Raw genomic sequence first — 25075 nt, 5'->3', positions numbered from 1 at the left:
AACGCAGTGGGGAAAGCGAGGGGAGGTGTTGGGGTGGGCAGGACCAGGTACTGGAGGAGAGAAAGGGGCGGATGGAATTCCCCTTTCCTTCTTTAGTCTCTGGTCTTTGTGTAACGGACACAACTCATCAATGGGTCTCCTAGATGAGGATTTAGATGCTCTGTGGGCAGCAGATAAGAGTGCAGCCTACTTGCAGAAAGTAAATTCATGGAACGCTCCCCATAAAGTCAATACTGTCAGGCTTATCAGCTGTCCTCATTTCCCACTCAGCTCCCTGGGGACCAGACTGGAAATAAAAGGCCGCAGCTCCAGGCGCTGAGAGTGAAGGTGCAGGGCTGAGCTGGGGAGGGGCCTCTGCCCCATAGGCTGCTTTTCAGGCAAGTGGGGGAAATCTGCCAGGTCAAGCTGCCCAGAGCCCTCAGCTTCCCAGACTGACAAATCCCAAACCAAATACACACACCGGAGGATGAGGGAGGCATCGCCTTACTCCTTAAACCCAGCAGATGTTCCCAGGAGGCCCCACTGTGCTTAGGAAAATTAGAGGATGTCACCTCAAATGCAACCAACACAAAAACACACAGAGGAAACCTAATTTCCCACCACTGTTGTTACTTCTGCTTTTCATAACAGATACTTCTGCACCAACCAAAGAGCACATGCATCTTTTTAGCTGGCGGGGATATGGTTTCTTTGCACATTGCCTGAACTAAATAGGTTACCAGCTGGGGTTTCAGATCTGTTTCTGAGACTTACACTGTAGCTGATGCAGACTGGTTTAACAAGATACAACCTGTGCCTGGCTCCTCTCCCACTCACTGTCCCTGTGCTCTCTGCTGGGATTATAGGCTTGCCCAGGCCTCATCAGCCAGCAGTCCCTGCCTGAGCTCTCTTACCCAGGCAGCAGAATCTGTCTGGGTGGAAATGAGGAAGAGTGAAGACAAGAAGGCCTTGGCCTGGCCTTGTTTTTAGTATGGTCCAGAAAGCCACTGGAGTCCCAAGTCTTCTCGTAGAGGTAAAGGTAAGGTAGAAGGTCAGTTGCTAGCACAAACTACTCTCCTAGTGCAACTAGAGCAATTATTTTTTACCCCTTGGAGCCCACAGTCTCCAGAGGTGAACAGACAATAGGGACATGAGGACTAAGTTAAGACCCAGAATTTAAAATCACCACTAAGCTTATCTCCCTTCCTGGCTTCTGTTCTCCCTAGCTTCCAGTTATGCTCTGTGGTATCACCTTGTGAAAAGTCTATCCTGTCTTAGTTTCTAACTGAAGCAACAGGTGTAGGAATGGCTCCAGCCTCTTTCCCACATCTCTCACATTGCCCGTACTGTGGTGCCCAGGTCTAGCACTGACCATTGGTCTCCACTCCTCTGCTGTGTTCCAAAAATTGCCTTCGTGTCTTCCCCACAGCCTAGAATCTCACTGGCTCTCCTGGCCCAATTCATGAGCTTTTGTCTTCGCTCTCAAAGGCCTATTCTAATTCCCTGGAACCCTCTGGATAAACAGAGGGTTTATTCACAGAGTAAAGCCTATTCTGTGAATTTACTGACTATCCTCTTATTCAGAAATGTTTTCTTTCTTCATTTATTTGAATTTTCTGTTCTACAAGTCCTAAGACTCAGCTGAACCTCATTACCTGGTCCCTGTCCTCCTTCCTGGAGCTTTTTCTAGCCTTGGGTGCTCAGATGGCCAGCTACAAAGTCTCGGACTTTTGTCTCCTTGCCTAAGCCTGGTCCTTGAGACTCAATTCCATTAAGCGTTATGTTTTAACCCCGCATACTCTTGTCCTATCACACTCCCTTTCTGTGGCTTGCAGTGCTACCCTTGAGCTACACTTCCCAGACCTTCTCCAAACTGTCCCCTGCTCGCTTGGCCTCAAGCGCTTCCTGACCCTGGACTCCTCGTGCCCATGTCTAGCACTGACTGCGAATTCCTAGGAGTGACCTTACTTAAACCATCCAGGGTCCTATGCCCATCTGGCTAAGTTTCTATCCTCTGTCCCTGCAACTATCCGAGTTCTAGGGTCTCTAGGGTCAGTCTCGGTGAATCTGAATTCTCCCAAATCCCTGCTCTGTCCTTGAAGGGGTTTCCTGAATGTTTGTTGAACCTCACCCTTAGGACAGATCTGGTGAGCAGTAACCAGGTCGGAAGTGTTTATTGAAAGCACGATGCTCCTATCCAAAACTTTTCTCTCTCATATCCAAACTTCATAGCAGAATATTCAGTCCCCTCATTTCCTGCAGTCTGTTCCTTGCCCACTTTTCCAGTTGTTTTTGTTTCACTATTTATCCATATGGCAGATGGTCTTATTCACTGTCTCATAAAGTCTATTCTGTGAATTTACTGACTCTTCTTATTCAGGAATGTTTTCTTTCTTCATTTATTCAAATTTTCTGTTCTACAAGTCCTAAGACTCAGCTGAACCTCATTACCCAGACCCTGTCCTCCTTCCTGGAGCTTTTTTCTAGCCTTGTGTGCTCAGATGGCCATCTGCAAAGTCTAGGACTTTTGTCTCCTTGCCTAAGCCTGGTCCTTGAGACTCAATTCCAGTAAGTGTTATGTTTTAACCCCACATACTCTCTCCCCAAAGAAGAGGCCTTGTACCTGTGCTCTTGAGGCCAGGGTCGCTTCTTATCAACGGTGCTCAGGATAGGGCCTCTACCCAGGAGGGATCTGAAATACCAGTCTTACAGAAAAATTGTTACATAGGATTGTCAGGAAAATACAAGCTTATAGGATTTACGCCAAAGGCAGATGTAAAACCATGTGAACATAATATTAACAACAGTTATCATTCACTGAGCATCTACCATGTACTGAGCAGTGTGCCAGACACTGCAGATTTCTTACAGTTCTTTTAATAACCTTGAAAGGTAGGTATTAATTTAGCCCCATTAGTTGAAAAAATATTCAGAAATCAGAAGTGGAATAGCCAGCCCAAGATCACAAAACTAGGCTGTGGAGGACTCTGGATTCCAGTCTACAAATCCAAAACCCTTGCTGATCCCATAAAACCCTCTAGATCTGCAATGTCCAATATGCTAGCTACTGGTTTTAAATTAATTAAAATTAAAGTAAACATTTAGTTATTCAGTTACACTTGCCACATTTCAAATACTCAGTAGTCACATGTGGCTAGTGGCTACAGATAGATCATTTGCAGCACCACAGAATGTTCTAGATAATTCTCTGTATTCCACTAAGACATGGGGAAAAGATGGTTCCTAACAAATTACAAGTGGGATGATAAGAGAAGACATAATCCTAAAAGGAGAGCTTTTCCCTTGTTTATGAGGTCACATGCCAGAAATTTTTTTCTGCTAAGCAGGATCTGGCTGGATTAGAGGGTTGCCCAGTCTGGGCTGCAAAACAAACTCTTCCACACTTCAACTATGAGACCATCATCTTCAAAGACATCTGAAAGACATTTGGTGGTATAACACTTTCAGAACATTGGCCACTCAATTACCTTTCCTGCAAAATTCACTAGAAAACATCCTCCAAATTATTGAGATTAACGGAAGAAAAGATTTGAATTTAGAAGTTTTAGGTTGTAAAAGCCCTACTGATAAATTTGCAGAGAACTATGAACAATAGTACCAGCTGCTAAAGGGCTTTACTGATAAAGCTAATTAAAGAAAACTCAAAGAACACAAAGGAATAATAAAGAAAAAATAAATAATAAAAAGAGGGTTATTAAAATGACAAAGTAAATCAACAAAGAATTGGAGGAAAGTCAAAAACAAAAACCTAAAAATCTTTCTTCCAAAAATTGAGACAAGGTTATTCCTTTTTATTATGAAGAGTGTTACCTATTACGAATGTTTGTAAAATGTTTAAGGACACTCTAGTAAAATCACAGTGAAAACAATGGTGCGCAGTACACATTAAAAAAGAAAACCATAAAAGAAACAACTAGCAGATTTGGTGTTATCATTATTTTTAATTTTAGCCATTCTAATAGGTATGCAATGATAACTCATGTGGTTGTAATTTGCATTTCCCTGGCTAATGATGTTGAACATCTTTTTCATGTGCTTCTTAGCCATCTGTATATCCTCTTCAATGAAATGTCTGTTTATGTCTTTGCCCATTTTCTAACTGAATTTTTCAAAAAACTGCTGAGTGTTCAGGTTCTTTATATATTGCAGGTACTAGTCCTTTGTCGGATACATAGTTTGCAAATATTTTTCTCCTAGTCTGTAGCTTGACTTTTCAGCTCTCACATGTGGGCTTTTGCAGAGCAGCAATTTTTAATTTTGATGAAGTCCAATTTATCAATTTTTCTTTTATAGATTGTGTTTTTGGTGTCACGTCAAAGAAAGAATGCTTTACATAACCCTAGATCATGAAGATTTTCTCCTTTTTTTCCCAAAAGGGTTTACAGTTTTATATTTTACACTTAAGCATGTGATCCATTTTAAGTACATTTTTGTACAAAGTGTGAGGTTCATTCAAGTTGAGTTTGTTTTTTGCCTATGAATGTCCAATTGCTCTAGCACCATTTGTTGAAAGGTCTGTCTTGGCTGGGTGTGGTGGCTCATGCAATCTCAGCACTTTGGGAGACCAAGGTGGAGGATAGCTTGGGGCCAGGAGTTTGAGAGCAGCCTAGGCAATATAATGAGACTCCGTGTCAACAATAACAACAAAAAATAATAAAATAATACCTGGGTGTGGTGGCATGCACCTGTAGTCCTAGCTACTTGAGAGGCTGAAGCGGGAGGATTGGTTGAGCCCAAGGAGCTCGAGGTTATAGGGAACAATGATTGTGCCACAGCACTCCAGCCTGGGCGACACAGTGAGACCCTGTCTGTAAGAGAAAAAAAAAAACCAGACTGTCTTTCCTCCACTGAATTGCTTTTGCACTTTTGTAAAAAATCAGTTGGACATGTTCATATAGGTCAATTTCTGGTTTATTTTGTGTCACTGATCTATGTGCATATCCTTTTACCAAAACATACTGTCTTTGACTACTGCATTAGATTGCTAGGCTGCCATAACAAAGTACCACAGCTGAGTGGTTTCAACAGTAGAAATCTATTTTCTCACAGTTCAGGAAACTAGAAGTCCAAGGCTAAGGTGCTGGCAGGGCTGGTTTCCTCTGAAGGATCCTCTCCTTGGCTTGTAGGTGACCATCTTCTCTCTATGTCTCTACATGGTCCTCCTTCTGTGCCTCTCCTTGTCCTAAGCTCTTCTAAGGACTCCTGTAGTCACCAGTGAATTAGGAATCACCCGTATGACCTCATTTTACCTTAATTAGCTGTTTAAAGGCTCTATCTCCAAACACAGTCACATTCTGAAATACTGGGGTCAGGACTTAAACATAAGAATTTTGAGGGATATAAGGAAACACAGTTCAGCCCATAACAATTACTATAGCTATATAATAAACTTTAATATTGGGTAGAGTGATCCTTCTCACTTTCAGTATAAGAGGCTGGTTTTAAGTAATAACAAAATTTTTTTTTTTTCAGATCAACAGTTAAGTAGAATTGGCAGAGTGAGTAGCCACTGGATTTCAAGTCAGAAAACAAGGATTTAAGATCTGTGTTACCTCTAAATTGCAGGTTCCTCATCTGCAAAACAAGGGGTGATAACATCTACCTTATAAGATCAGATGTGGTACCTATTGAAGTGCAAGAACGAACTTAGGTCTTCTGATGCCAAATCTTTCTGCTACTTTTTCCTTATAAAGATTACTTGAGATATTCTAGAGAAAGAAACTTACCACATATATTTTTCTTTTTTTTTTGAGGCGGAGTCTCGCTCTGTCACCCAAGCTGGAGTGCAGTGGCACAATCTCGGCTCACTGCAAGCTCTGCCTCCCGGTTTCACGCTATTCTCCTGCCTCAGCCTCCTGAGTAGCTGGGACTACAGGCGCCCACACTACGCCTGGCTAATTTTTTGTATTTTTAGTTGAGACGGGGTTTCACCGTGTTAGCCAGGATAGCCTGGATCTCCTGACCTCATGATCTGCCCGCCTTGGCCTCCTAAAGTGCTGGGATTACAGGCGTGAGCCACCACGCCTGGCCTCATCAGCAATTTTAACATACAAATCTTGTATACGATTTGTTACTTTTATACCTAAATACTTCATTTTCTCCGGGGTGACTTTAAATAGTACTGTGTTTTTGTTTTCATGTTTGCTGTTAGAATATAGAAATGCAATTGATTTGGGGGTATTGGTCTTGATCTTGTATACTGTGACTGCACTAAAACTCACTTATTAGCTCCAGGTGTTTGCTTGTTTTAAAATACATTCCTTGGTATTATCTATGTAAACAATCATGTCGTCTGCAAATAAAAAGGTCTTAAAAATTTCTTTCTTTCCAATCTGCATGTCTTTTATTTATTAACTTTTTTTTTTTTGCCTTATTGCAGTGACTAGCACTTCTAGTATTAGGCTGAATAAGAGTGGTGAAGCAGACATCCTTGCCTTGTTCCTAATCTTAGAGGAAAAACATTCAGTTGTTCGCTATTAAGACATACAGGTTTTTGGTTTTTTGGGGTTTTTTAGATGTTCTTCCTCAAATTGAGGTAATTCTCTTCTATTCTTAACTACTGAGTTTTTCTCATGAATGAGAGTTAGATTTTGTCAGACTCTTTTTGTGTCTATTGATATGATTTTCTTTACTTTGTTGATATGGTGCATTACATTGACTGTTTTAAGGCTGAACTAGCCATGTACACCTGAAATGAATCCTACTGGTCATGGCAATGTTGGATTCAGACAAACTAGAACTTCTCACTCCATGTCCTGTGTTATTTCCACTCCACTACAGTTACTTTTAACAATTTTGACATCAGCTGAAATCCTATAAAAGACCTTTCTAGTTCTTTCTCCCTGAAATATGTTATGATTCCCCATGGTGGCTGTTTCCTCTTACTACGACAAGCTAATAGACCTAACTTTGTTTGATTACAGGTGTGTTCCTGGTGGTCTTTGGCTGGCAGGTTTTATCTCTGAGAACTTTTGGATACCCAGGTATATGTGTGCAGACTACTAGGGTCCCCAGAGTTGAATTTTAGAAATACTGTACTGGTGGCAGGATTACTATTTTACCAGATTGTTTATGAATGTTAGTGTCTGTTATTTCTACTGCAAGTCTCAAAAATAAATACAAGATATCTCAGGAGATTAGAAAAATTTTATTCATCATCCCAAACTGGATTATATATTACAAATTCTGATGAAAATAATATTAAAGGTATTTTCAAGTAGTACCACAAACTATCTGTACCTGAAGATAAAATCAAATAGTAAACTGCTAAGTACACATTGAATCTATTCATCTTTAAAATATCACTTTGTTTAGAAATTCATATATATGTTTTTGTAGTTATGAAGTGGGAGGGACACACAAATAGCTACATAAGATTTTCATTTAACAAACATATGAACTATTCCCCATGCTTTGAATGAATCATCAGAAGGCCGTAAAACCCTGTTATTTTTTTCAAAGGTGCATGAAATAATATTTCATTTCTAATAGCAAAAATACAGTACTTCTAATTTTCCTCATACTCTCTTCCAACCTTACTGTGAGAGCTGCTTATAATTATGTAGCAGCTTGTTAATGGGTTCCTACATAATCTCTGTATTGGGTTGGGTTAGAAGGTGCCAGGGGGCATTCTAGGGTAGAAGTTTTGATAGTGCTGAAGCAGAAGCAGAAGCAGAGATTTATTCTTTCCTTTTTTTTTTTTTTCCTTTTTTGAGACAAGAGTCTCGCTCTGTCACCCCAGGCTGCAGCACAATGGTGCGATCTTGGCTCACTGCAGACTCTGCCTCCTGGGTTCAAGTGATACTCCTGCCTCGGCCTCCTGAGTAGCTGGGACTATAGGCGCATGCCACCAGGCCTAGCTAAGTTTTTTGTATTTTTAAAGGAGACGGGGTTTTGCTATGTTGGCCAGGCTGGTCTTGAACTCCTGGCCTCAAGTGATCCACCCGCCTTGGCCTCTCAAACTGCTGGTATTACAGACATGAGCCATTGCACCCAACAGAGGCAGGGATTTCTTGTTAGAAAATTTATACTTGCCTCCTTTAAGCACAGGACCTATACAAAAGGAATCACTATTGAATTAGTCTGTTTCACTTATAAACTATAATTAGGATTTCAGTCTGATGTGAAGCAGCTTAAAATGGCATCATGCACCCTGCTGATTCTTGCCTAGTTGAGACAGAAACACAAATTTGGGGGCAGAAAGTAGAAATGAGTATTTTCAATTCTCCTTTATTAACAATGACAGAGGCATTCACCAGCATAGACAATTAAATGAAACTAAGTATTCCAGATTTCTTCCCTTTCCAAATCATGGCTTATATCTAACTTCACTAACAAGGAGGTAAAGATTTACATCTAGGAAAGGCTAGAATATTGAAAAAGAAGTCCAGGGGAGAGTAGGCACCAAATCTAGGGAAGTACAGTGAACTGCTTAGGACCAGCAAACTAGATAGCATATGGGATAAGATTAGGAGACAAATGCTTAACCGAGAAAATGAAAATACAAGTTCTATTGAGAGAAGGAGGCAATTTGGTAATGTCTCTGAATTCATAAACCATACAATTTAATTTTTAATGACTTGATAGCATTTTTTTTTTCTTAAGCAAATTCAGTCTTGCAACCTTTTGAGTAAAGCAATGTGTTCTGACCCACGGTTTCTATAATTCCATTTGAAGATTAGAAAAGAAACATGGAAGTAGAAAAACTGCATGTTTCTTGAGTACTTACTTAATCCTAGGCCTGAGGCTAAGAACTGTATACTTCATTTAATCCCCCTAAAAACCCTTAGAAGTATGTATCATTTCCCCAGTTCACTAATGTGGAAGCTGAGACTGAAAGGGCCCCCACCATATTAAGCTGAAATTCAAATTCAGGCCTCACTCAAAAGCTTGTGGTCTTTTTATGGCAACACATTGCCTTCCCTAAGTGAGATGTTATAGGTGATCTAGCCCAGGTCTTAATGATGATGTAAGACAAGGAGGAAAGAGGGATAGTTGCTGGGACTTTTCTTGAGAAAGTCTCTTGACTGGTTGGTAACTGAAGTTTTTCCATGCATTAAAGCTGTTACAACTAATAATTACCTGTTAGAAGGTAGGAATGTGGCACTTTCTCTGACTAGGTTTTGAGGGAATATTTCTCCTAAGGATTTATAACATTTAGGATTTAAAAAACTGTTCACTTTCCAGAAGGTGAAACCAGGGGGAAACAGAAAAATGTGTAGCCATAAGTTTGGGTGAGATTTTAGACTGAAGTGTGGAAGCTCATTCCAAATGTGTTTTCCAGATTTAGCTCTGGTACCCAATGTATAAATTCCTGCTTACCTATGTAATATCCTGCCTATCTACGTGCCATCTGAAGTACTGTAGTTGTGTAAGAATAAAAACAATGGTTTGACGTCACAAATTTAAAAAGGAATGAGTACAATCTATTCTTAACTACTTGCATTTATCAGAGTATCAATATAATTAAAAGTAGTTTATACTAAAAACTAGATACTCTAGTCTCCTTTCCAGCCAAGCAGATTAAAAAAATCCTGAAAACTGCAAAGTACTCCAGTTATATATGTTACTCTTTTTTGTGAATGAGACCACTACTACCAGGTAAAGGTCCCTTAGGAAGGAAAGGGCCTCATGAAAGGTCACTGTAGGAAGGGGAGAGACTCTTCAAACACAGGCATTTAGCAGGTTGGTGCTGATGCTTCCTTTGGGAAACAGAATGGTAAAGTGGCAATGGGATGCATCTTGAGCTTAGAGAATTAGGTACCAAAGGCTGATGTCTCCAGATGTGAACTATCTTATTGTCTGGAGAGAAGGCATTTTCCAGATAAAGGTATGAAGGTTGCCTAAGAATTCTGAACAAGAAAATACTTCCCCTTGACCTCTCTGTCGCCTTAGGCTCTCAATCTGAACAAAAAGATACTAAGTGGCAGAAATACCCTAAGACTTGGACTCAGTGAAGCACTGGATGGCTTCTCTGTTAAGCATCTCAAGCACTGTTAAAGATACTGTGTTGTGATGCAAAACAGACATTGGACTAGAAGTCATGGCAGTCTTGGGTTTTAGCCTCAGCTGTTCTTGTCTAGATCATTCCTTTCTGCCATTATTTATTTAGTTATAAAATAAGAGGGTTTAAAATGAATATTACATATGGTCTCTTTAAAGATTCAAAAGCAGAATTACTTTCACTTAAGTTTTAACTTGTTTTGTGGGGATACTGGCAAACATTCTGTCACCTAGTGGTCATATTTCAGGTTTTGCAGCTAGGGAATCAAAAAAATCAGATGTCCCACCAAGCAGCTACTCTTAGGGAAGCTCAATTTTAGGAACTATGGTTTTATTCCAGGGGCCAGATATCAGTAGCTGCAGCAGAGGAGAGAAGGAAAAGTGCTCCCTGCTCAGAGAGGGACTGGGTGACTACCTGGTTGTCCTGGTTGTCAATTAAGAGGAATCTCGCCTCTCGGGATGTCTCTGGAGACATCCATGGGTGCCTAACTACCAACAAGTTGTCAGCTTCCCCAGTAAGCCAGGTAAACTAAACCTGAAAGTGGTCAGATTAGGAGAATGACTGCTAGAATACTCAAGTGAGGAAAGAAAAGTGATCCAACAAGGTACTGAAGATGGATATACTTAACCCAAGGTCTCTGGACACTTAGCAGAATCCAACTGTTAAAAAACATAAGATGAAGTATGGATGAATCAAAATCAGACGTCAGTCCGGCCTTCACATTCTAGGGGAAGGCTTTTGTTACCCAAAGTTAGGGCGGAATCCATGAGCTGAAGCCTGTGAAACCAGAAGACAACTATTTGAGCAGCCAGCGGTCTAGGTAGGGAAGAATACAGACCCTGTGTCAATGGGGCCAAGATGTCTTAGATTTCAGACACTCTAAGACTTTGTACTCCAGGAAAGGATAAAAGATTAATCTGTAAATGGATGGGTAAGATCTTCTGGCAAAGAATGGGAGTCCCAATTTGAAATGGGTAGAAATGTGGAGTGTATGCATTTCTAGATACTGAGCACAAGCAAATGGTCCTCATCAAATAGGGTGGATTTTGCCCAAAAATACTGTTATTATTTGTTATATTATGTTTGAGCATGAAAAATGAATGTAGGGTCAGCTATTTAGAATTTGGGAATGCACTCTATGGGCTGATTTTCCAGCAAAGAGAAAATTGATGATGATGATGATGATGTGCCATTTCGGGATGAGTCCGCTGATAATCTTAAAGGTCCCCAGAAACCTGCTCATGTTATTTAAGAAAAACCCAATAATTCTGCACTGAGAATGCAACTTAAGTCAGGAAGACTATTGGTTATCATTTATCAAAGAAGGTTTTCATGTTGCTTTAAAAATTTGGAATGGGGTGGTTGTAAGTTACTTTCCCTAATTTGTTTTTGGGAAAGTCTATCAGCCCATTCCCTCAGATGTTCAGGTTTCCATTTTTGAGACTCCTATTGTTCTCTGGTTTCAGAGGAAAATCTGCCAAGCTCCAGGAAGTAGTCCTAAATAGCATAGATAAGATACAAGATTCAGCTTCCTTTCCCAGACAAAGAGAAAAATAGCAGTGTTTATTGTGCCTACATTTTCCTTTACCTCTCACTTAGAATATATCATTCAAGTGACTGGTGAAGAGATGGGGTAAACAGTATCCCATCTGACTCAGACATCTTGAGGGGAAAAGGAAACTGAAGGGTTCTAGAGTGTGTGGTACTTGATAAAGTAGAAGTCTGAGTTCTTGCCCCATCGACATTCAACAAACTGGAAAACCAGGGATGAACACAAACTTTACAAATTCTATGATCTGAGGTAGGGTGAATAGTTGCCAAGTCCACCATTTAGCTTCCATTTTGGAGATCGATATACAGGAAGAGGAGAAGAAACAGGTAGGTTTACATGCCACTTAAATTGGTATATAGACCAAAAATTAATGAAGCTATAATTGATGACTGAAGATAATAAAGAGTATGTTTTAAAAATTAGAGTACATTAAAACAATTCTATTAATATTTTATTGTCATTAAAATTGGGAGTGCAAGGATTATAAATTCAGAAAATATAAAATGTACATGAATTTCTCATATTTTTACCTAACAGAGTGACTGAGAATAAAATAAAAATGAGTTTTGTGAAATCATGGACTCTTTCAAAATCATATCTAGTAGCATGGTCTCACTTGAATGATTTGTCAACAAGTGCCATCAGATGTCAGTGAAAATATTCTCACAATGGATCGAAATTTAAGCATTACACAAGCATAAACTTTCTTCTCACTTCAAATATGAAAGCAGTACAGGTATAGAAATTTACTTATCCTGACAAGTAATAAAAGCTCTGATATAAATAAGCTCTCACTTTCCCTAAAAGAGTAATGCCTTGTTCTCTAATTCAATTCCACATAAGATTAGTTGAAAAATGAACCTGATATCATCTTTTCTTGATGCCACTCAAAGTCTGATCACTTGAGTATTAACTCAGACTCCACAATCTTAAAAGTAGCACTAACATACCAGTTTAAATGCCCAGAACAGGAATAGGTTATTCTTTTTGACTAGTATATCCATCCTTTGCTTTGCCTGGTGAGCTCATCCTCCAGTGCAAACATTAGTTAACATTTTTAAAACCTTTACAGAACTTGAACTCTTCAAAGGGTGGGGGAGGGTACCCTCAGAGGAAAAAGTGAGTTGTTTACCAAAGGGAGGAATAAAAGAAGCAGGTATTTGTCTCATTCATCTAGGCTTCTCCACTGTAACCCAGCATTGTATGTGGCACATGAAAATTCCTCAGTGCTAAATGAGAGAATTAAATCAGATGGCTCTGGAGTTAGGACCCTTTCCGTGTCTTCAAACTTGTCACTTTTTTCTTTGGTTCCCACTTACGTTTGACAAACAGACATGTATCTTTTTAAACACTTATCTACCTTTTTTTCCAAGAGAGGAATTCTCCCATTTCAACCTATTATCTCAGTATAACTGGATAACCTCATCCCACTCAGAAATAGGCCAGATTCCATTGGGTTGCACATTGGGAGGAGAGCGCTTCCAGTCCCACATCTTTACAGGAATCTTCCAGGTCTTACCATAGTTGGCTTCAATGTATTCGAGGGTTTCACAGGGCACATGGACCTTCATGTCTACAAACTCAGTCCAGCACAATGTAAACTTGGGAAACAGGTACCTGCAGCAAAACGGAGGGATTAGGCTTCAACAGTGGAAGGTCTAGCTAAGGAATCTAGCTGCTAGTGCATTATTGGCTGAAGGACAGTGCTCTCCCATCAAACAGCTTTGGGAATAGAGTGGCTATTTAATTGTTTTTGACTGTCCAGAATCTCTTTCGTCTTCTCCAATTTTCCTTCCTTGTTCCAAGTCCATAGGATTGAGGAGAGGCTGACCCTATCACTGAGCTCCAGAGATCGGTAAAAAAGACTCAGGCCAGTAAGTTAATGATTGAGGCACGGATGGGAACGTATCCAAGGCAGGCAATCAAAGTTAGCCTTGGGCTTTCTGTTGGAACTGTAGAGGAAAGAAGTATCAAAGCAAAAATTTGTCAAAAGGTGGATGAAATGATCATTTTCTTTTCTTTCACAATCTGGATTTCCCAAGGATACGGAGTAAGCAGGACTCCAAGCTGCATTTCCAGGCTTCTCCTTTGGTTCCATAGCTTACATGATCCTACCTGTGGTTTCTGCCTTTCATCTCAAATGCTAAAGAACGTCTTTAAACCAGCCCAAAGAATACTACTTATAATGATTTTAACTATATTTATTGCAGGACTAAGACAATTAGTAGGTAATTTTCAGAAATTAAACCAGGCCGGGAGTGGTGGCTCCTGCCTGTAATCCCAGCTCTTTGGGAGGCTGAGGCGGGTGGATCACTTGAGGCCAGAAGCTCGAGACCAGCCGGCCAACATGACGAAACCCCATCTCTACTAAAAATACAAAGAAATTAGCTGGGTGTGGTGGCGCACTTCTGTTGTCCCAGCTACTCAGGAGGCTGACGCAGGAGAATCACTTGAACCCTGGAGGTGGAGGTTGCAGTGAGCCGAGATCACACCACCGCACTCCAGCCTGGGTGACAAAGTGAGACCCTGTCTCAAAAAAAAGAAAAAAATACAAAACAAATTAAACCAAAACATGTTTCTGAAAGGTACTTTGGATCAAGTAAACTAAATTATGTATCCTAGAAAAGAAAGCTAAAACTAGCAGGTCTGTTTAAGTTTATATTATAGCTCTACTCTATATTCTGCATTTTTTTTTCTAAGAAATATTTCAATGTGGGAAGAACTTTCAGTCATGAGGTTTAAAGTGGCAATAGCAGAGATTACAGGAATTTAAAATATCAGAGGATTAAAGAAAGAACAGGGAAAAGCCAGATTTCAAAGTGTAATCATATTGTGGAAATGGGATCTAACTGGGATGTTCTCCAAGAAAAGGTCAGTTCTGATATATTCTGCCTTTGATTATCTTGTTTTACCACCAAATGAACATAAAGCCATACATGAAAAGGAGAGGCTGAACAAATTCTAAAGAAAGCAACAACTCCCTTTTACTCAAACCCAGTTAATGGACAATTCCAGCTGGCTACTGTGAAAAGGCAGCCACAGAAAATCTCATAGCTGAGAAGTAAGATACAGCTTAGCCCCACCATCTGCTGGTCCCAATTTTACTCTGCACACTCATGTTCACGGAATTGCTTATTTTGTCATCACACATAACAATCCATCACCAGCCTCCACCCTCTCTAATCAGATGCTGGTTAGCAGAATGTCTGCCTGTCTTATCCTATCAAGTTGACACACTGAAGTTGAATTGAGGCAGAAACCATGTTCTATCTTGTAATACAGGCCAGGAAACTTCTCTAAGTATTATTCTTTGTAGTCTCATCAAAGAGCTGAAAGAGGGAAATATAATAATAGATACAGGATAGATAAGGTGAAAGGGAATACTACAAATTTTACAAAAGCAATGTTTTGAACAATGAAGAATTTATGAGCAAAGCCAAAACATTTTAAATATATAAACAACGTGAAAATAATTCAAAGACAATTTAACTCAAATGTTAATTTTTGTACTTAAAACTGAAACCTCTCTAAACTCTTTGTGGTTTTCTTTTCCCCAATTATTTTTCAATCCATTGAGCAGAAAGAAAATCCCAGCTTCCTAGGAGAAGAGGAAAGATAAGTAAACAATAAAATGTAAAAACTGATTATAAAACAGGATTGTGAAGAGGAAGTGAAGGGGGGTGAATGACACAAAACAGCACATGCCATGCACCCTGTCCAGGCTACCAGTAAATAATGACTAAGACTAAAATACACCATGGGTCTGCAATGTTACCTCGACTTTTAAAGCTAAGATTAAGTTCAGCTAAATGGTTTGTACTTTAAGGCCCTGGGATTGGATCCAACATGTAAACAGGTTTAAATGCAGACTAAGGCAACCCTAAATCAGAATGTAAGTTTAAGAGATCTTATTACCACAAAAAAAAAATCCCTCCATCCATTTTCTATTTCATACCACTTTTATTTCATATTATTTTTACATAAAACAGTAGTTAAATAGTTAGAATAGACCATTTTTTTCCCTCACAGATATCCTTAAAATCTATACAACTACTTGGTGGTAGTTGGATAATTTCATCAGTTTAATTGCAATCAGTTTAAGTACAACCTATGGACATAACTGCTAAATGAAAACGAAGTTCTTCCACCATCCCAGAACCAACAGTGTTTTATTATTACTAGGCTCAGAGAGATAGAGACAACATCAACTATAACTGAACCTGACTTTTTTGAACTTAAGTTTTACATTAACTCCAGAGTTGGGGCAGTAGAGCCATTTCTTGATAAGAATTTCCTGCAAAACATAAATGGTTTATTCTCACTACCAGTTTTTTCTCTTCTTTTAACTTTTAATTTCTTCTCATATTATTCCAGTGCCTAAGCCCTCTAGTATATTGTTTAATAGAAGCAGGGCTAGCACACATTCCTAACATTTTTCTGATTTTAATGGAAAGGCTTCTAAAGTTTTATCATTAAACATGATTGCTCACTCTAAGTTTTTGTTATATTCTCTTTATTAGGTTAAAGAAATTTCAGATTCCTTTTTTTTTTTTTTTGAGACCAAGTCTCGCTTTGTTACCCAGGCTGGAGTGCAGTGGTGCGACCTCAGCTCACTGCAACCTCCACCTCTCGGGTTCAAGCAATTCTCCTGCCTCAGCCTCCGGAGTAGCTGGGAGTACAGGTGCGCACCACCACACCTGGCTAATTTTTCTGTTTTTAGTAGAGTCAGGGTATTATCATGTTGGCCAGTCTGGTCTCGACCTCCTGACCTCAAGTGATCCACCGGCCTCAGCCTCCCTAAATGTTGAGATTACAGATGTGAGCCACCATGCCCAGCTCAGATTCTTTTTAATCCAAATTTGCTAAAAGGTCTCTCTCCTTTGGGTTAATTATAAAATTTATCAAAAACTTTTAATGTCACCTATTAAAACAATCGTAGTGTTGTTGTCCCTTTAATCTATAACACAGAGAATTACACTAGTATGTACACACTACAAAATTCTATTCATTTAGTGTTTTTTCACTGTATTCATTGAGACAGTAATTTCCCTTAAAAATTTTTTTTGGTATTGTCCATGTCCACTTTTGCTATCACTCTCATAAAATAGTTACTTAGTTTTTTCTTTTTCTATTGCCTGAAATAAGCTGTACAATATAGGGATAATCTGCTCTGTGAAGGCACAGTAAAACTTCACAGCAAACTTTCTAGGTTTTAGTATCCTCTGGTACGGAAAAGAGGGAGAAAGGAGGATTTCTGATTACTAATTCAATTTCTTGAATGAGTATAGGTTATCTAGATCTTTTTGAGTTGATTTTGGTATTTATTTTTCTAGAAAATTTTATCATTTTCACATTTTAACTAATGATCACATTTATTGACCTACTTATCTATTGCATTTTGTTTTGAGAGAGTTAATACAATACAGCTAAGTATAAACTAAAGCAACCATCCTAGATTTTTATTTCTTAATCAATCTTGCTATTTTACTAGTCTTTAAATTAATTTTTTAAAAGTCAGCATTTGGATTTGTTGGTCTTTGATAATGTTTATTTTCTATTTCATTAATTTCTTTTCTTGGCTTCCTTCCTTCACTTTCCTTAAGTTGACTCTGTTGTCCTTTTATTTCATCTGAATGCTTGTTTTTAAATCTACTTGTTCATACTTAACGTTTTTAAGGCAATACACTTATTTCTACCCCTAAACTAGAGCCTATAATGTTTTGTTTTTTATTTTTGAGAGAGTTTCCCTCTGTCACCCAGGCTGGAGTGTAATGGCTCAATCTCGGCTCACTGCAACCTCTGCTTCCCAGGCTTGAGTCATTCTCGTGCCTCAGCCTCCCGAGTAGCTGGGATTACAGGTACGTGCCATCACACCCTGCTGATTTTTTTATTTTTAGTAGAGATGGGGTTTTGCCATGTTAGCTAGGCTGGTCTTAGACTCCTGGCCTTGTGATTTGCCCACCTTTGCCCCTCAAAGCGCTGGGATTACAGGCATGAGCCACCATGCCCGGCCTCAGCCTATAATTTTTAACATGTAGTACATCCATCATCTTTAAGAACTAAATATTTATAATTTCGATTATGATTTCCTTTTTAATTCACGAGTTATTAAGGAGGATGTTTTAAAGTTTTCACACATTTTAAAGATGTCTTTTAATTGCCAATTTCTTTTTTTTTTTTTTTTTTTTTTGAGACGAAGTCTTGCTCTGTTGCCCGGGCTGGAGTGCAGTGGCCGGATCTCAGCTCACTGCAAGCTCCGCCTCCCAGGTTTACACCATTCTCCTGCCTCAGCCTCCCAAGTAGCTGGGACTACAGGCGCCCGCCACCTCGCCCGGCTAGTTTTTTGTATTTTTTAGTAGAGACGGGGTTTCACCGTGTTAGCCAGGATGGTCTCGATCTCCTGACCTCATGATCCGCCCGTCTCGGCCTCCCAAAGTGCTGGGATTACAGGCTTGAGCCACCGCGCCCGGCCTTAATTGCCAATTTCTAATTTAATTCCATTGTGGTCATAAACGCTATCTACTGAAATAACCATGTAGTTTTTTTTCCCTTTAATCCATTAATATGGAGAATTATACATACACAAGAAAAATCTTATTAAGGCTTTGAAACTTCTTAAAATTGCCTTTATGATCTAGCATATAATCAACTTTTGTAAATGCTCTGTTTATAGCTGATAAGAAAATCTATTCACCACTTACTGGATGAAGACTTTATATATGTCAAATAGATCAAGCCTGTTAATTTTGTTCAAATCTTCAATATTTTTACTAATTTCTTCTTTGTTTAAATCAGCAGTTTTATTTTGAGACAGGGTTTTGCTCTGTCAGCCAGGCTGAAGTACAGTGTGCAATTATAGTTCATTATAACTTCAAGCTCCTAGGCTCAAGTGAACCTCCCACTTCAGCATCCTGAGTAGCTGGGACTACAGGTGCATGCTGCAATGCCCAGCTAATTTAAAAAAAAATGTTTTCTGTAGAAATGAGGTCTTACTATGTTGCCCAGGCTAGTACCAAACTTCTGGTTTCAAGTAACCCTCCCACCTCGGCTTCCCAACGTGCTAGGATGACAGGCATGAGCCACTATGCCTGGTCTTTGGCAGTTTAAAAAATAAAAGCATATAAGAATCTCCCACCGCAGTTGTGGACATGTCAAATGTTCATTAGAATTTCATCAGTTTTTTAATTTGTATTTTTAAAGGCCATATTGTTAGTCATGTAAACTCACAAATATTATTTATTCTTGGTAGACTATTTCTTTGAGAGATTCTGTAACGAGCCTTCTAATCTTTTAATGTTTCCCCTCTAAAATTCTATTCTATCTGATACTATTATAATACCAGTTTTAGAGCTCAGCTTGGTAGTCGAGTGGTGGTGACCTTTTAAAGGAATGGGATCCACCTGGAATTCAACTTCTCTTTTTTTTGGTCCCCCCACTTCCCACCCTGCCCCCCAGTTCTGGGGTACATGTGCAGGATGTGCAGGTTTCGAACACAGGTATATGTGTGCCACGGTGCTTTGCGGCACCTATTTTCAACCTTTCCGTGTGACTTTGCTTGGAATGTGCCTCTGGCAAGCATTATATACCTAAATTTTGCTTTCTCATTTGATAATCTTTGTCGTTTTATAGGTTAGGTTAATCTATTTATGTATTTATTTATATTTACTGTGATAAACTATCTATTGAACTTATTTTGAACTCTAGAGTTAGCCTGCCTGGGCTCAAGTCCTGGCTTCATCAATTATTAATTGTATGACCTCATCAATCTTTTTTAGCCTTAATTTTGTCATTTATAAAATGAGGATAATAATAGTACCTACACCTCAGAAAGATGTTAGTACAGAATGAATAAATAAATGTAAAGTGCCCGGAACAGTGTTTAAGACATAGTAAGTACTGTTAACAGTGTTGACTACTGTCAACATAGTATGATTATTTTCACAGTTTCAATTTACCATTCTTTTTCTTTGACCCCCTCCTCCACATCTGAAACATTCACTTGGATTGATAAAGTTTATATATTCCCTTTTGTTCTGTTTGTTTGGAAGTTTTAAGTAATATTTCTATCCTAATGACTGTTTATTCTAAACCATAATTACTTCACTATAACATTCTCTATTAAAAAGTAAATTTTTGCAGAATCTCTACCCACTTTCTAAACATGAAACTGAGTATACTTTACTCCTTAAACACTGATATATCATCTCTTCCCCAGCTTATTATGTTAAGAGTTTTCTGACCTTTCTCTTTTTTTGATTTCTAATTTTTGCAGGTACATAGTAAGTGTATATATTTATGGAATATATGAACTGTTTTGATACAGGCATGCAATGCATAATAATCACATCATGGAGAATGGGGCGTCCATCCTCTCAAGCATTTATCCTTTGTGTTACAATCAATTATATTCTTTTAGTCATTTTAAAATATACAAATAAGTTATTATAACTATAGTCACCCTTTTGTCCTATCAAATAGTCAATCTTATTCATTCTTTATAACTATTTTCTTTTTGCACCCATCAACCATCCCCACCTTCACCCCAGACCCCTTCTCAGCCTCTGGTAACCATCCTTCTACTCTCTCTCTCTCTTTTGAGACGGAGTGTCACCCTGTTGCCTAGACTGGAGTGCAGTGTTGGATCTCAGCTCACTGCAATTTCCGCCTCCCAGGTTCAAGCAATTCTCCTGCCTCAGCCTCCCGAGTAGCTGGGACTACAAGTGTGTGCCACCACACCTGGCTAATTTTTTATTTATTTTTAGTAGAGACGGGGTTTCGCCATGTTGGCCAGGCTGGTCTTGAACTCCTGACCTCAGGTGATCTGCCCGCTTCGGCTTCCCAAAGTGCTGGGATCACAGGCGTGAGCCACCGTGACTCCCCCTTTTTTGGGGGGGGCGGGGGGACAGAGTCTTGTGCCTGTTGCTCAGGCTGGAGTGCGGTGGTGTGATCTCAGCTCACTGCAACCTCTGACTCCCGGGTTCAAGTGATTCTCATGCCTCAGCCTCCCAAGTAGCTGGGATTACAGGCATGTGCCACCATCCCTGGTTAATTTTTGTACTTAGATTAGAGATGGGGTTTCACAATGTTGGCCAAGCTGGTCTTGAATTCCTGGCCTCAAGTGATCCGGCCACCTTGGTCTTCTAAAGTGGTGGGATTACAGGTATGGGCCACTGTGCCCAGCCTCATCCTTCTACTCACTATATGCATTGAGTTCAAATTGCTTTTAGATCCCACATATAAGTGAGAATATGTTTGTCTTTCTGTGCCTGGCTTCCTTTCTCTTTTTAATATAATAATTGCCATTATTTTTTAAGGCAATGGTTAACAAATTCACTGACCTTTTAATGAATTTTTCTGTTCACCATCGTTTTATATATATCATGTCTTCCTTCTGGGTTCTTTCATATGTCTCTAAGTGTAGATCTGTAAGGCATAAACTTTTAGTCTTTCTATAAATGTAAATGTCTCTACGTTGATGTCATTCTTGAATGTTAGTTTTAATTACACATAACATTCTAAGTTGACAAATATTTCTCCTCAGCTTTTGGAAGATGTTATTGCATTATCTTCTGACTTCTATTGTTGCTAAGGTATACTTGCTACTCATTTGTGAGCAACCCATTTTTTCTGGTATTCTGTAAAATTTTTGTTTTGATATTGGTTTTCTTAAGAAGTATCTTGGATTTATTATTTATCCTCCTTGTCAGTCTTTAATTTGTAAATTATCTTTAAATATTGCTTTTCATCATTTACTCTATTTTTTTTTTAGCTCATCTCTGTCTTTTAGATATATTCATCAGTGCTTTGTGTTTGGAGCAAAGGAAGTGTGGCAAAGGGAAAATGACTGTGTCATATTAATTACAAGTCATTACCACCAATGCTGCCCTTAAATAGTCATCTAAGAATCAGACTCAACTCCTGAAAACCAAGGTTACAGTATGCTGCCCAGTATTTTCTTTAACCACCTCTTTTACTAAACTTGGCACAATCCCACCATAGTTAACAAAAGCAAAAGGAGTGTGAGGAATTACTAACACACTTTTCAAAGCCTATGCTGGGTTACAGTCTCTCTGAGATCTTCATTAACCCCATTCTCCACCCCCGTCCTAAACTTTTAACATATTATATATGGGGAGTAAGGAATATACATGTTTTATAAAGTAAAATTCTACCTCTTAAACCTCATGTTCCTACTGACTTCGACTGTACATTGAGTGATTCCATTTATCCTATTATTAACTTTACTATGCAATCCCCATAAGACCACTGCCCCAGTGACAAACTAGTACTCATCTGTGCCACAGGAGAAACAAGAAAACATTTATTTTATCAAGGAGAAGGAGTAGACAAATTAAACCCTGTAAGGACTGATATAATTTAATACCTGAATATATATACATAATGACTACATTAAAAACTATCAATATAAAACAAGTACTAAAGTTTTCCTCAATGCCCGAGGACAAAGCCTTGGGACATAATTACGTAACTTCCAAAAACTCTATAACTCTAGATAACTGCATAACTTCCCAAAACTAGATCTATAGCGCTTCAACAACCAGTTAGACTCCAGTTGTGCTTGCTTTCCTTCAGACAGTTTTTATAGGAATGTGCCACCATCCCTGGTTAATTTTTGTACTTAGATTAGAGATGGGGTTTCACAATGTTGGCCAAGCTGGTCTTGTATATAATGGATAATTTTTAAAAGAATTAAATTATAATTTCAATTTTCATACTTAATACAAAAGGCTTTTTTACTATCAGATTACCCAATTTGTTTAATCATATGTGAAAGTCTCAAAGTTTATCATTGCAATTAGGTCTGCCCTGATCAAATTCATTGCTTTTGGTCGCATATATCCCTCAGTTTCAACATGTGATCTCAGACCTTTTTTCTCTTAGCATCAGTCTTCTAAGTCACAAACCGTTTTTTATCGTTTTAACCTTTTTTAAGTTTAGTTTTTACTTTATTTGTAGAGATGGAGTCTCCCTATGTTGCCCAGGTTTATCTTGAACTCCTGGGCTCAAGTGATCCTCTCACCAGGTCTTCCCCAAATGCTGATGGATTACTGTGCCCAGTCTTAAACTTTTTTTTTTTTTTTTTTGAGACGGAGTCTCGCTCTGTCACGCAGGCTGGAGTGCAATGGCCGGATCTCAGCTCACTGCAAGCTCCGCCTCCCGGGTTCATGCCATTCTCCTGCCTCAGCCTCCCAAGTAGTTGGGACTACAGGCGCCCGCCACCTCGCCCGGCTAGTTTTTTGTATTTTTTAGTAGAGATGGGGTTTCACTGTGTTAGCCAGGATGGTCTCGATCTCCTGACCTCGTGATCCGCCCATCTCGGCCTCCCAAAGTGCTGGGATTACAGGCCAGTCTTAAACTTTTAAGGTAACTTCTTTTGAGGTAACTGCTTTTGAGGTATAACTTAACTATAATGAAATACATCCATCTTAAGTGATGAGTTTTGACAAATGTGTATACCTGTGTAACCACAATAATCAAGATATAGAACATTTCTACCAAGCCCCCGTCCAAAGTTCCCTGTACCCCTTGGCAGTCAAGCAATCAACCCACCCTGGCCCTAGGCAACCACTAATCTTACTACACTCTTGATTGGTTTTTCCTGTGCAATTTCAAATAACAGCTAATACATAGTATATACTCTTCCTATCTGACTTCTTTCACTTAGCATCATGTTTTAGAAATTCATCCATGTTACTGCATTTATCAGTATTTCATTGCTATTCATTGCTCAGTGCTAGTCCATTGTTTGAATGTATCATAATTTTATAACTAGTCACCAGAAGATGGGCATTTGGGTTGCTTCCATTTCTTGCTAGTACGAGTGAGACTGCTATAAACATTTGTTGTACAAGTCTTTTACTGAAAACATGCTTTTATTTCTCTTAGAATACTAACCTATATAATATCTTATAGAATTATGTTCAAACAGCAAACTATATGACAGTTTTAAAAAATATAATTTACTTCACATAAATGAAAGATTTGCTGTTTATTCATCTGGAGGCAATCTTCTCTAATTAAAAATAAACAAAGCTTGCTATATAAATAACTGCCACTTCTACATATTGTATACGTATACAATTCTCATATAACATGCATTCAAAGTTCTTTCCTCAATTCCTCAATTTTGCACCTGCTACTTACTAGAGGTTTGGAGGTATAATTAAGGAGACCTAAGACATAATCTGTATGTTGTAAAATATAAAGGCACAAACAGAGCAGAAAATATGAGATCATTCTTAGAAAAGTCAATGTTTTAAATACACTCATTTAAAGAAATTATTCAAATTTGCCTTTAGCTTCACAGCTGTAAGTACTAAAAAGACAAATGTGTTTCTTGGAGTTACAACTGTAGGAGCACAGTATCAATCTGTGAAGCTGAGACAGACAATGAATGAGGATTCAACAACTACCTCTAGTCTTTAACTTCTTGTGAAGCAGAATGATTGAAAACGACTAGCCTAACTTAACTTTATGGTTTTAATTCTCCAACGGTGTTAGGTTGGATCAAGTCATCAACCTAGTGTCACCCCATCATCTTAACAAAACAGTGTAGACGGCTGGGCGCGGTGGCTCAAGCCTGTAATCCCAGCACTTTGGGAGGCCGAGACGGGCGGATCACGAGGTCAGGAGATCGAGACCATCCTGGCTAACACAGTGAAACCCCGTCTCTACTAAAAAATACAAAAAAACAAGCCGGGCGAGGTGGCGGGCGCCTGTAGTCCCAGCTACTCGGGAGGCTGAGGCAGGAGAATGGCGTAAACCCAGGAGGCGGAGCTTGCAGTGAGCTGAGGTCCGGCCACTGCACTCCAGACTGGGCGAGAGAGCGAGACTCCGTCTCAAAAACAAAAACAAAAACAAAAACAAAACAGTGTAGACTACACTTAGAGGATCTGACTTAGTTTCATGTAGGGCTCAGGTCTCACTTAGCCAAACATGTACCAGGCCTGATTTTATCTATCACGTAGAAAAGACAGACAAATTAGCAAAAGTACTCCAATAAAGCATGAGAGAGATAAAGAAAAAGAAAATCTATAGAAATGCAGAGGAAGAGAAGATTATTTCCAGATAGAGGTACCAAGAAGCTAGTTCAAACAGAGAGCAACACAAGGCCCTTGAATGAGTAGAACTAGGACATGCGATGGTGTATGGTAATCTAGTATTATCAGTGACAAGCTTAAAATCTTGGACCAAAAAAAACTTTCAAAAGGTAGAGTGTCTAAATGCAATGTGGTATCCTGGATTAGATCTTAGAACAGAAAAAGCACATTAGTAGAAAAGCCAGTGAATCCAAATAAAGTATAGAGTCTAAAGTTGATCTTTACTTCATATTACATATAGAACAATAAAGTTTCTAGAAGGTAGTTTTATAAGAGGAATAGCTTCATTATCTTGAGATAGGGAAAGATTTCTTAAACAGGACATGATACTACTAGCCATAATAGATAAACTGAACTACATTAAAAACACTTTTTGGCCGGGCGCGGTGGCTCAAGCCT

General features: G+C 39.0%; 1 protein-coding gene across 1 annotated transcript in view; it reads right to left on the bottom strand.

The window, feature by feature from the left end:
* Window positions 1-8143: 8143 nt before the first annotated feature.
* FKTN (fukutin) overlaps window positions 8144-25075 on the bottom strand; it is a 69828-nt gene continuing 52896 nt past the window's right edge. Inside the window, exons 12-13 of the mRNA XM_011948251.1 lie at window positions 13075-13172; window positions 8144-8166 (exon numbers count right to left, since the gene is read on the bottom strand). Of these exons, the coding sequence (XP_011803641.1) occupies window positions 8144-8166; window positions 13075-13172 (121 nt within the window). The remainder of the gene's footprint in view (window positions 8167-13074; window positions 13173-25075) is intronic.

Source organism: Colobus angolensis, unplaced genomic scaffold (genome assembly GCF_000951035.1).
Source record: "Colobus angolensis palliatus isolate OR3802 unplaced genomic scaffold, Cang.pa_1.0 Scaffold276, whole genome shotgun sequence".
Lineage (NCBI taxonomy): Eukaryota > Metazoa > Chordata > Mammalia > Primates > Cercopithecidae > Colobus > Colobus angolensis.
This window is presented reverse-complemented; position numbering and strand designations above follow the sequence as displayed.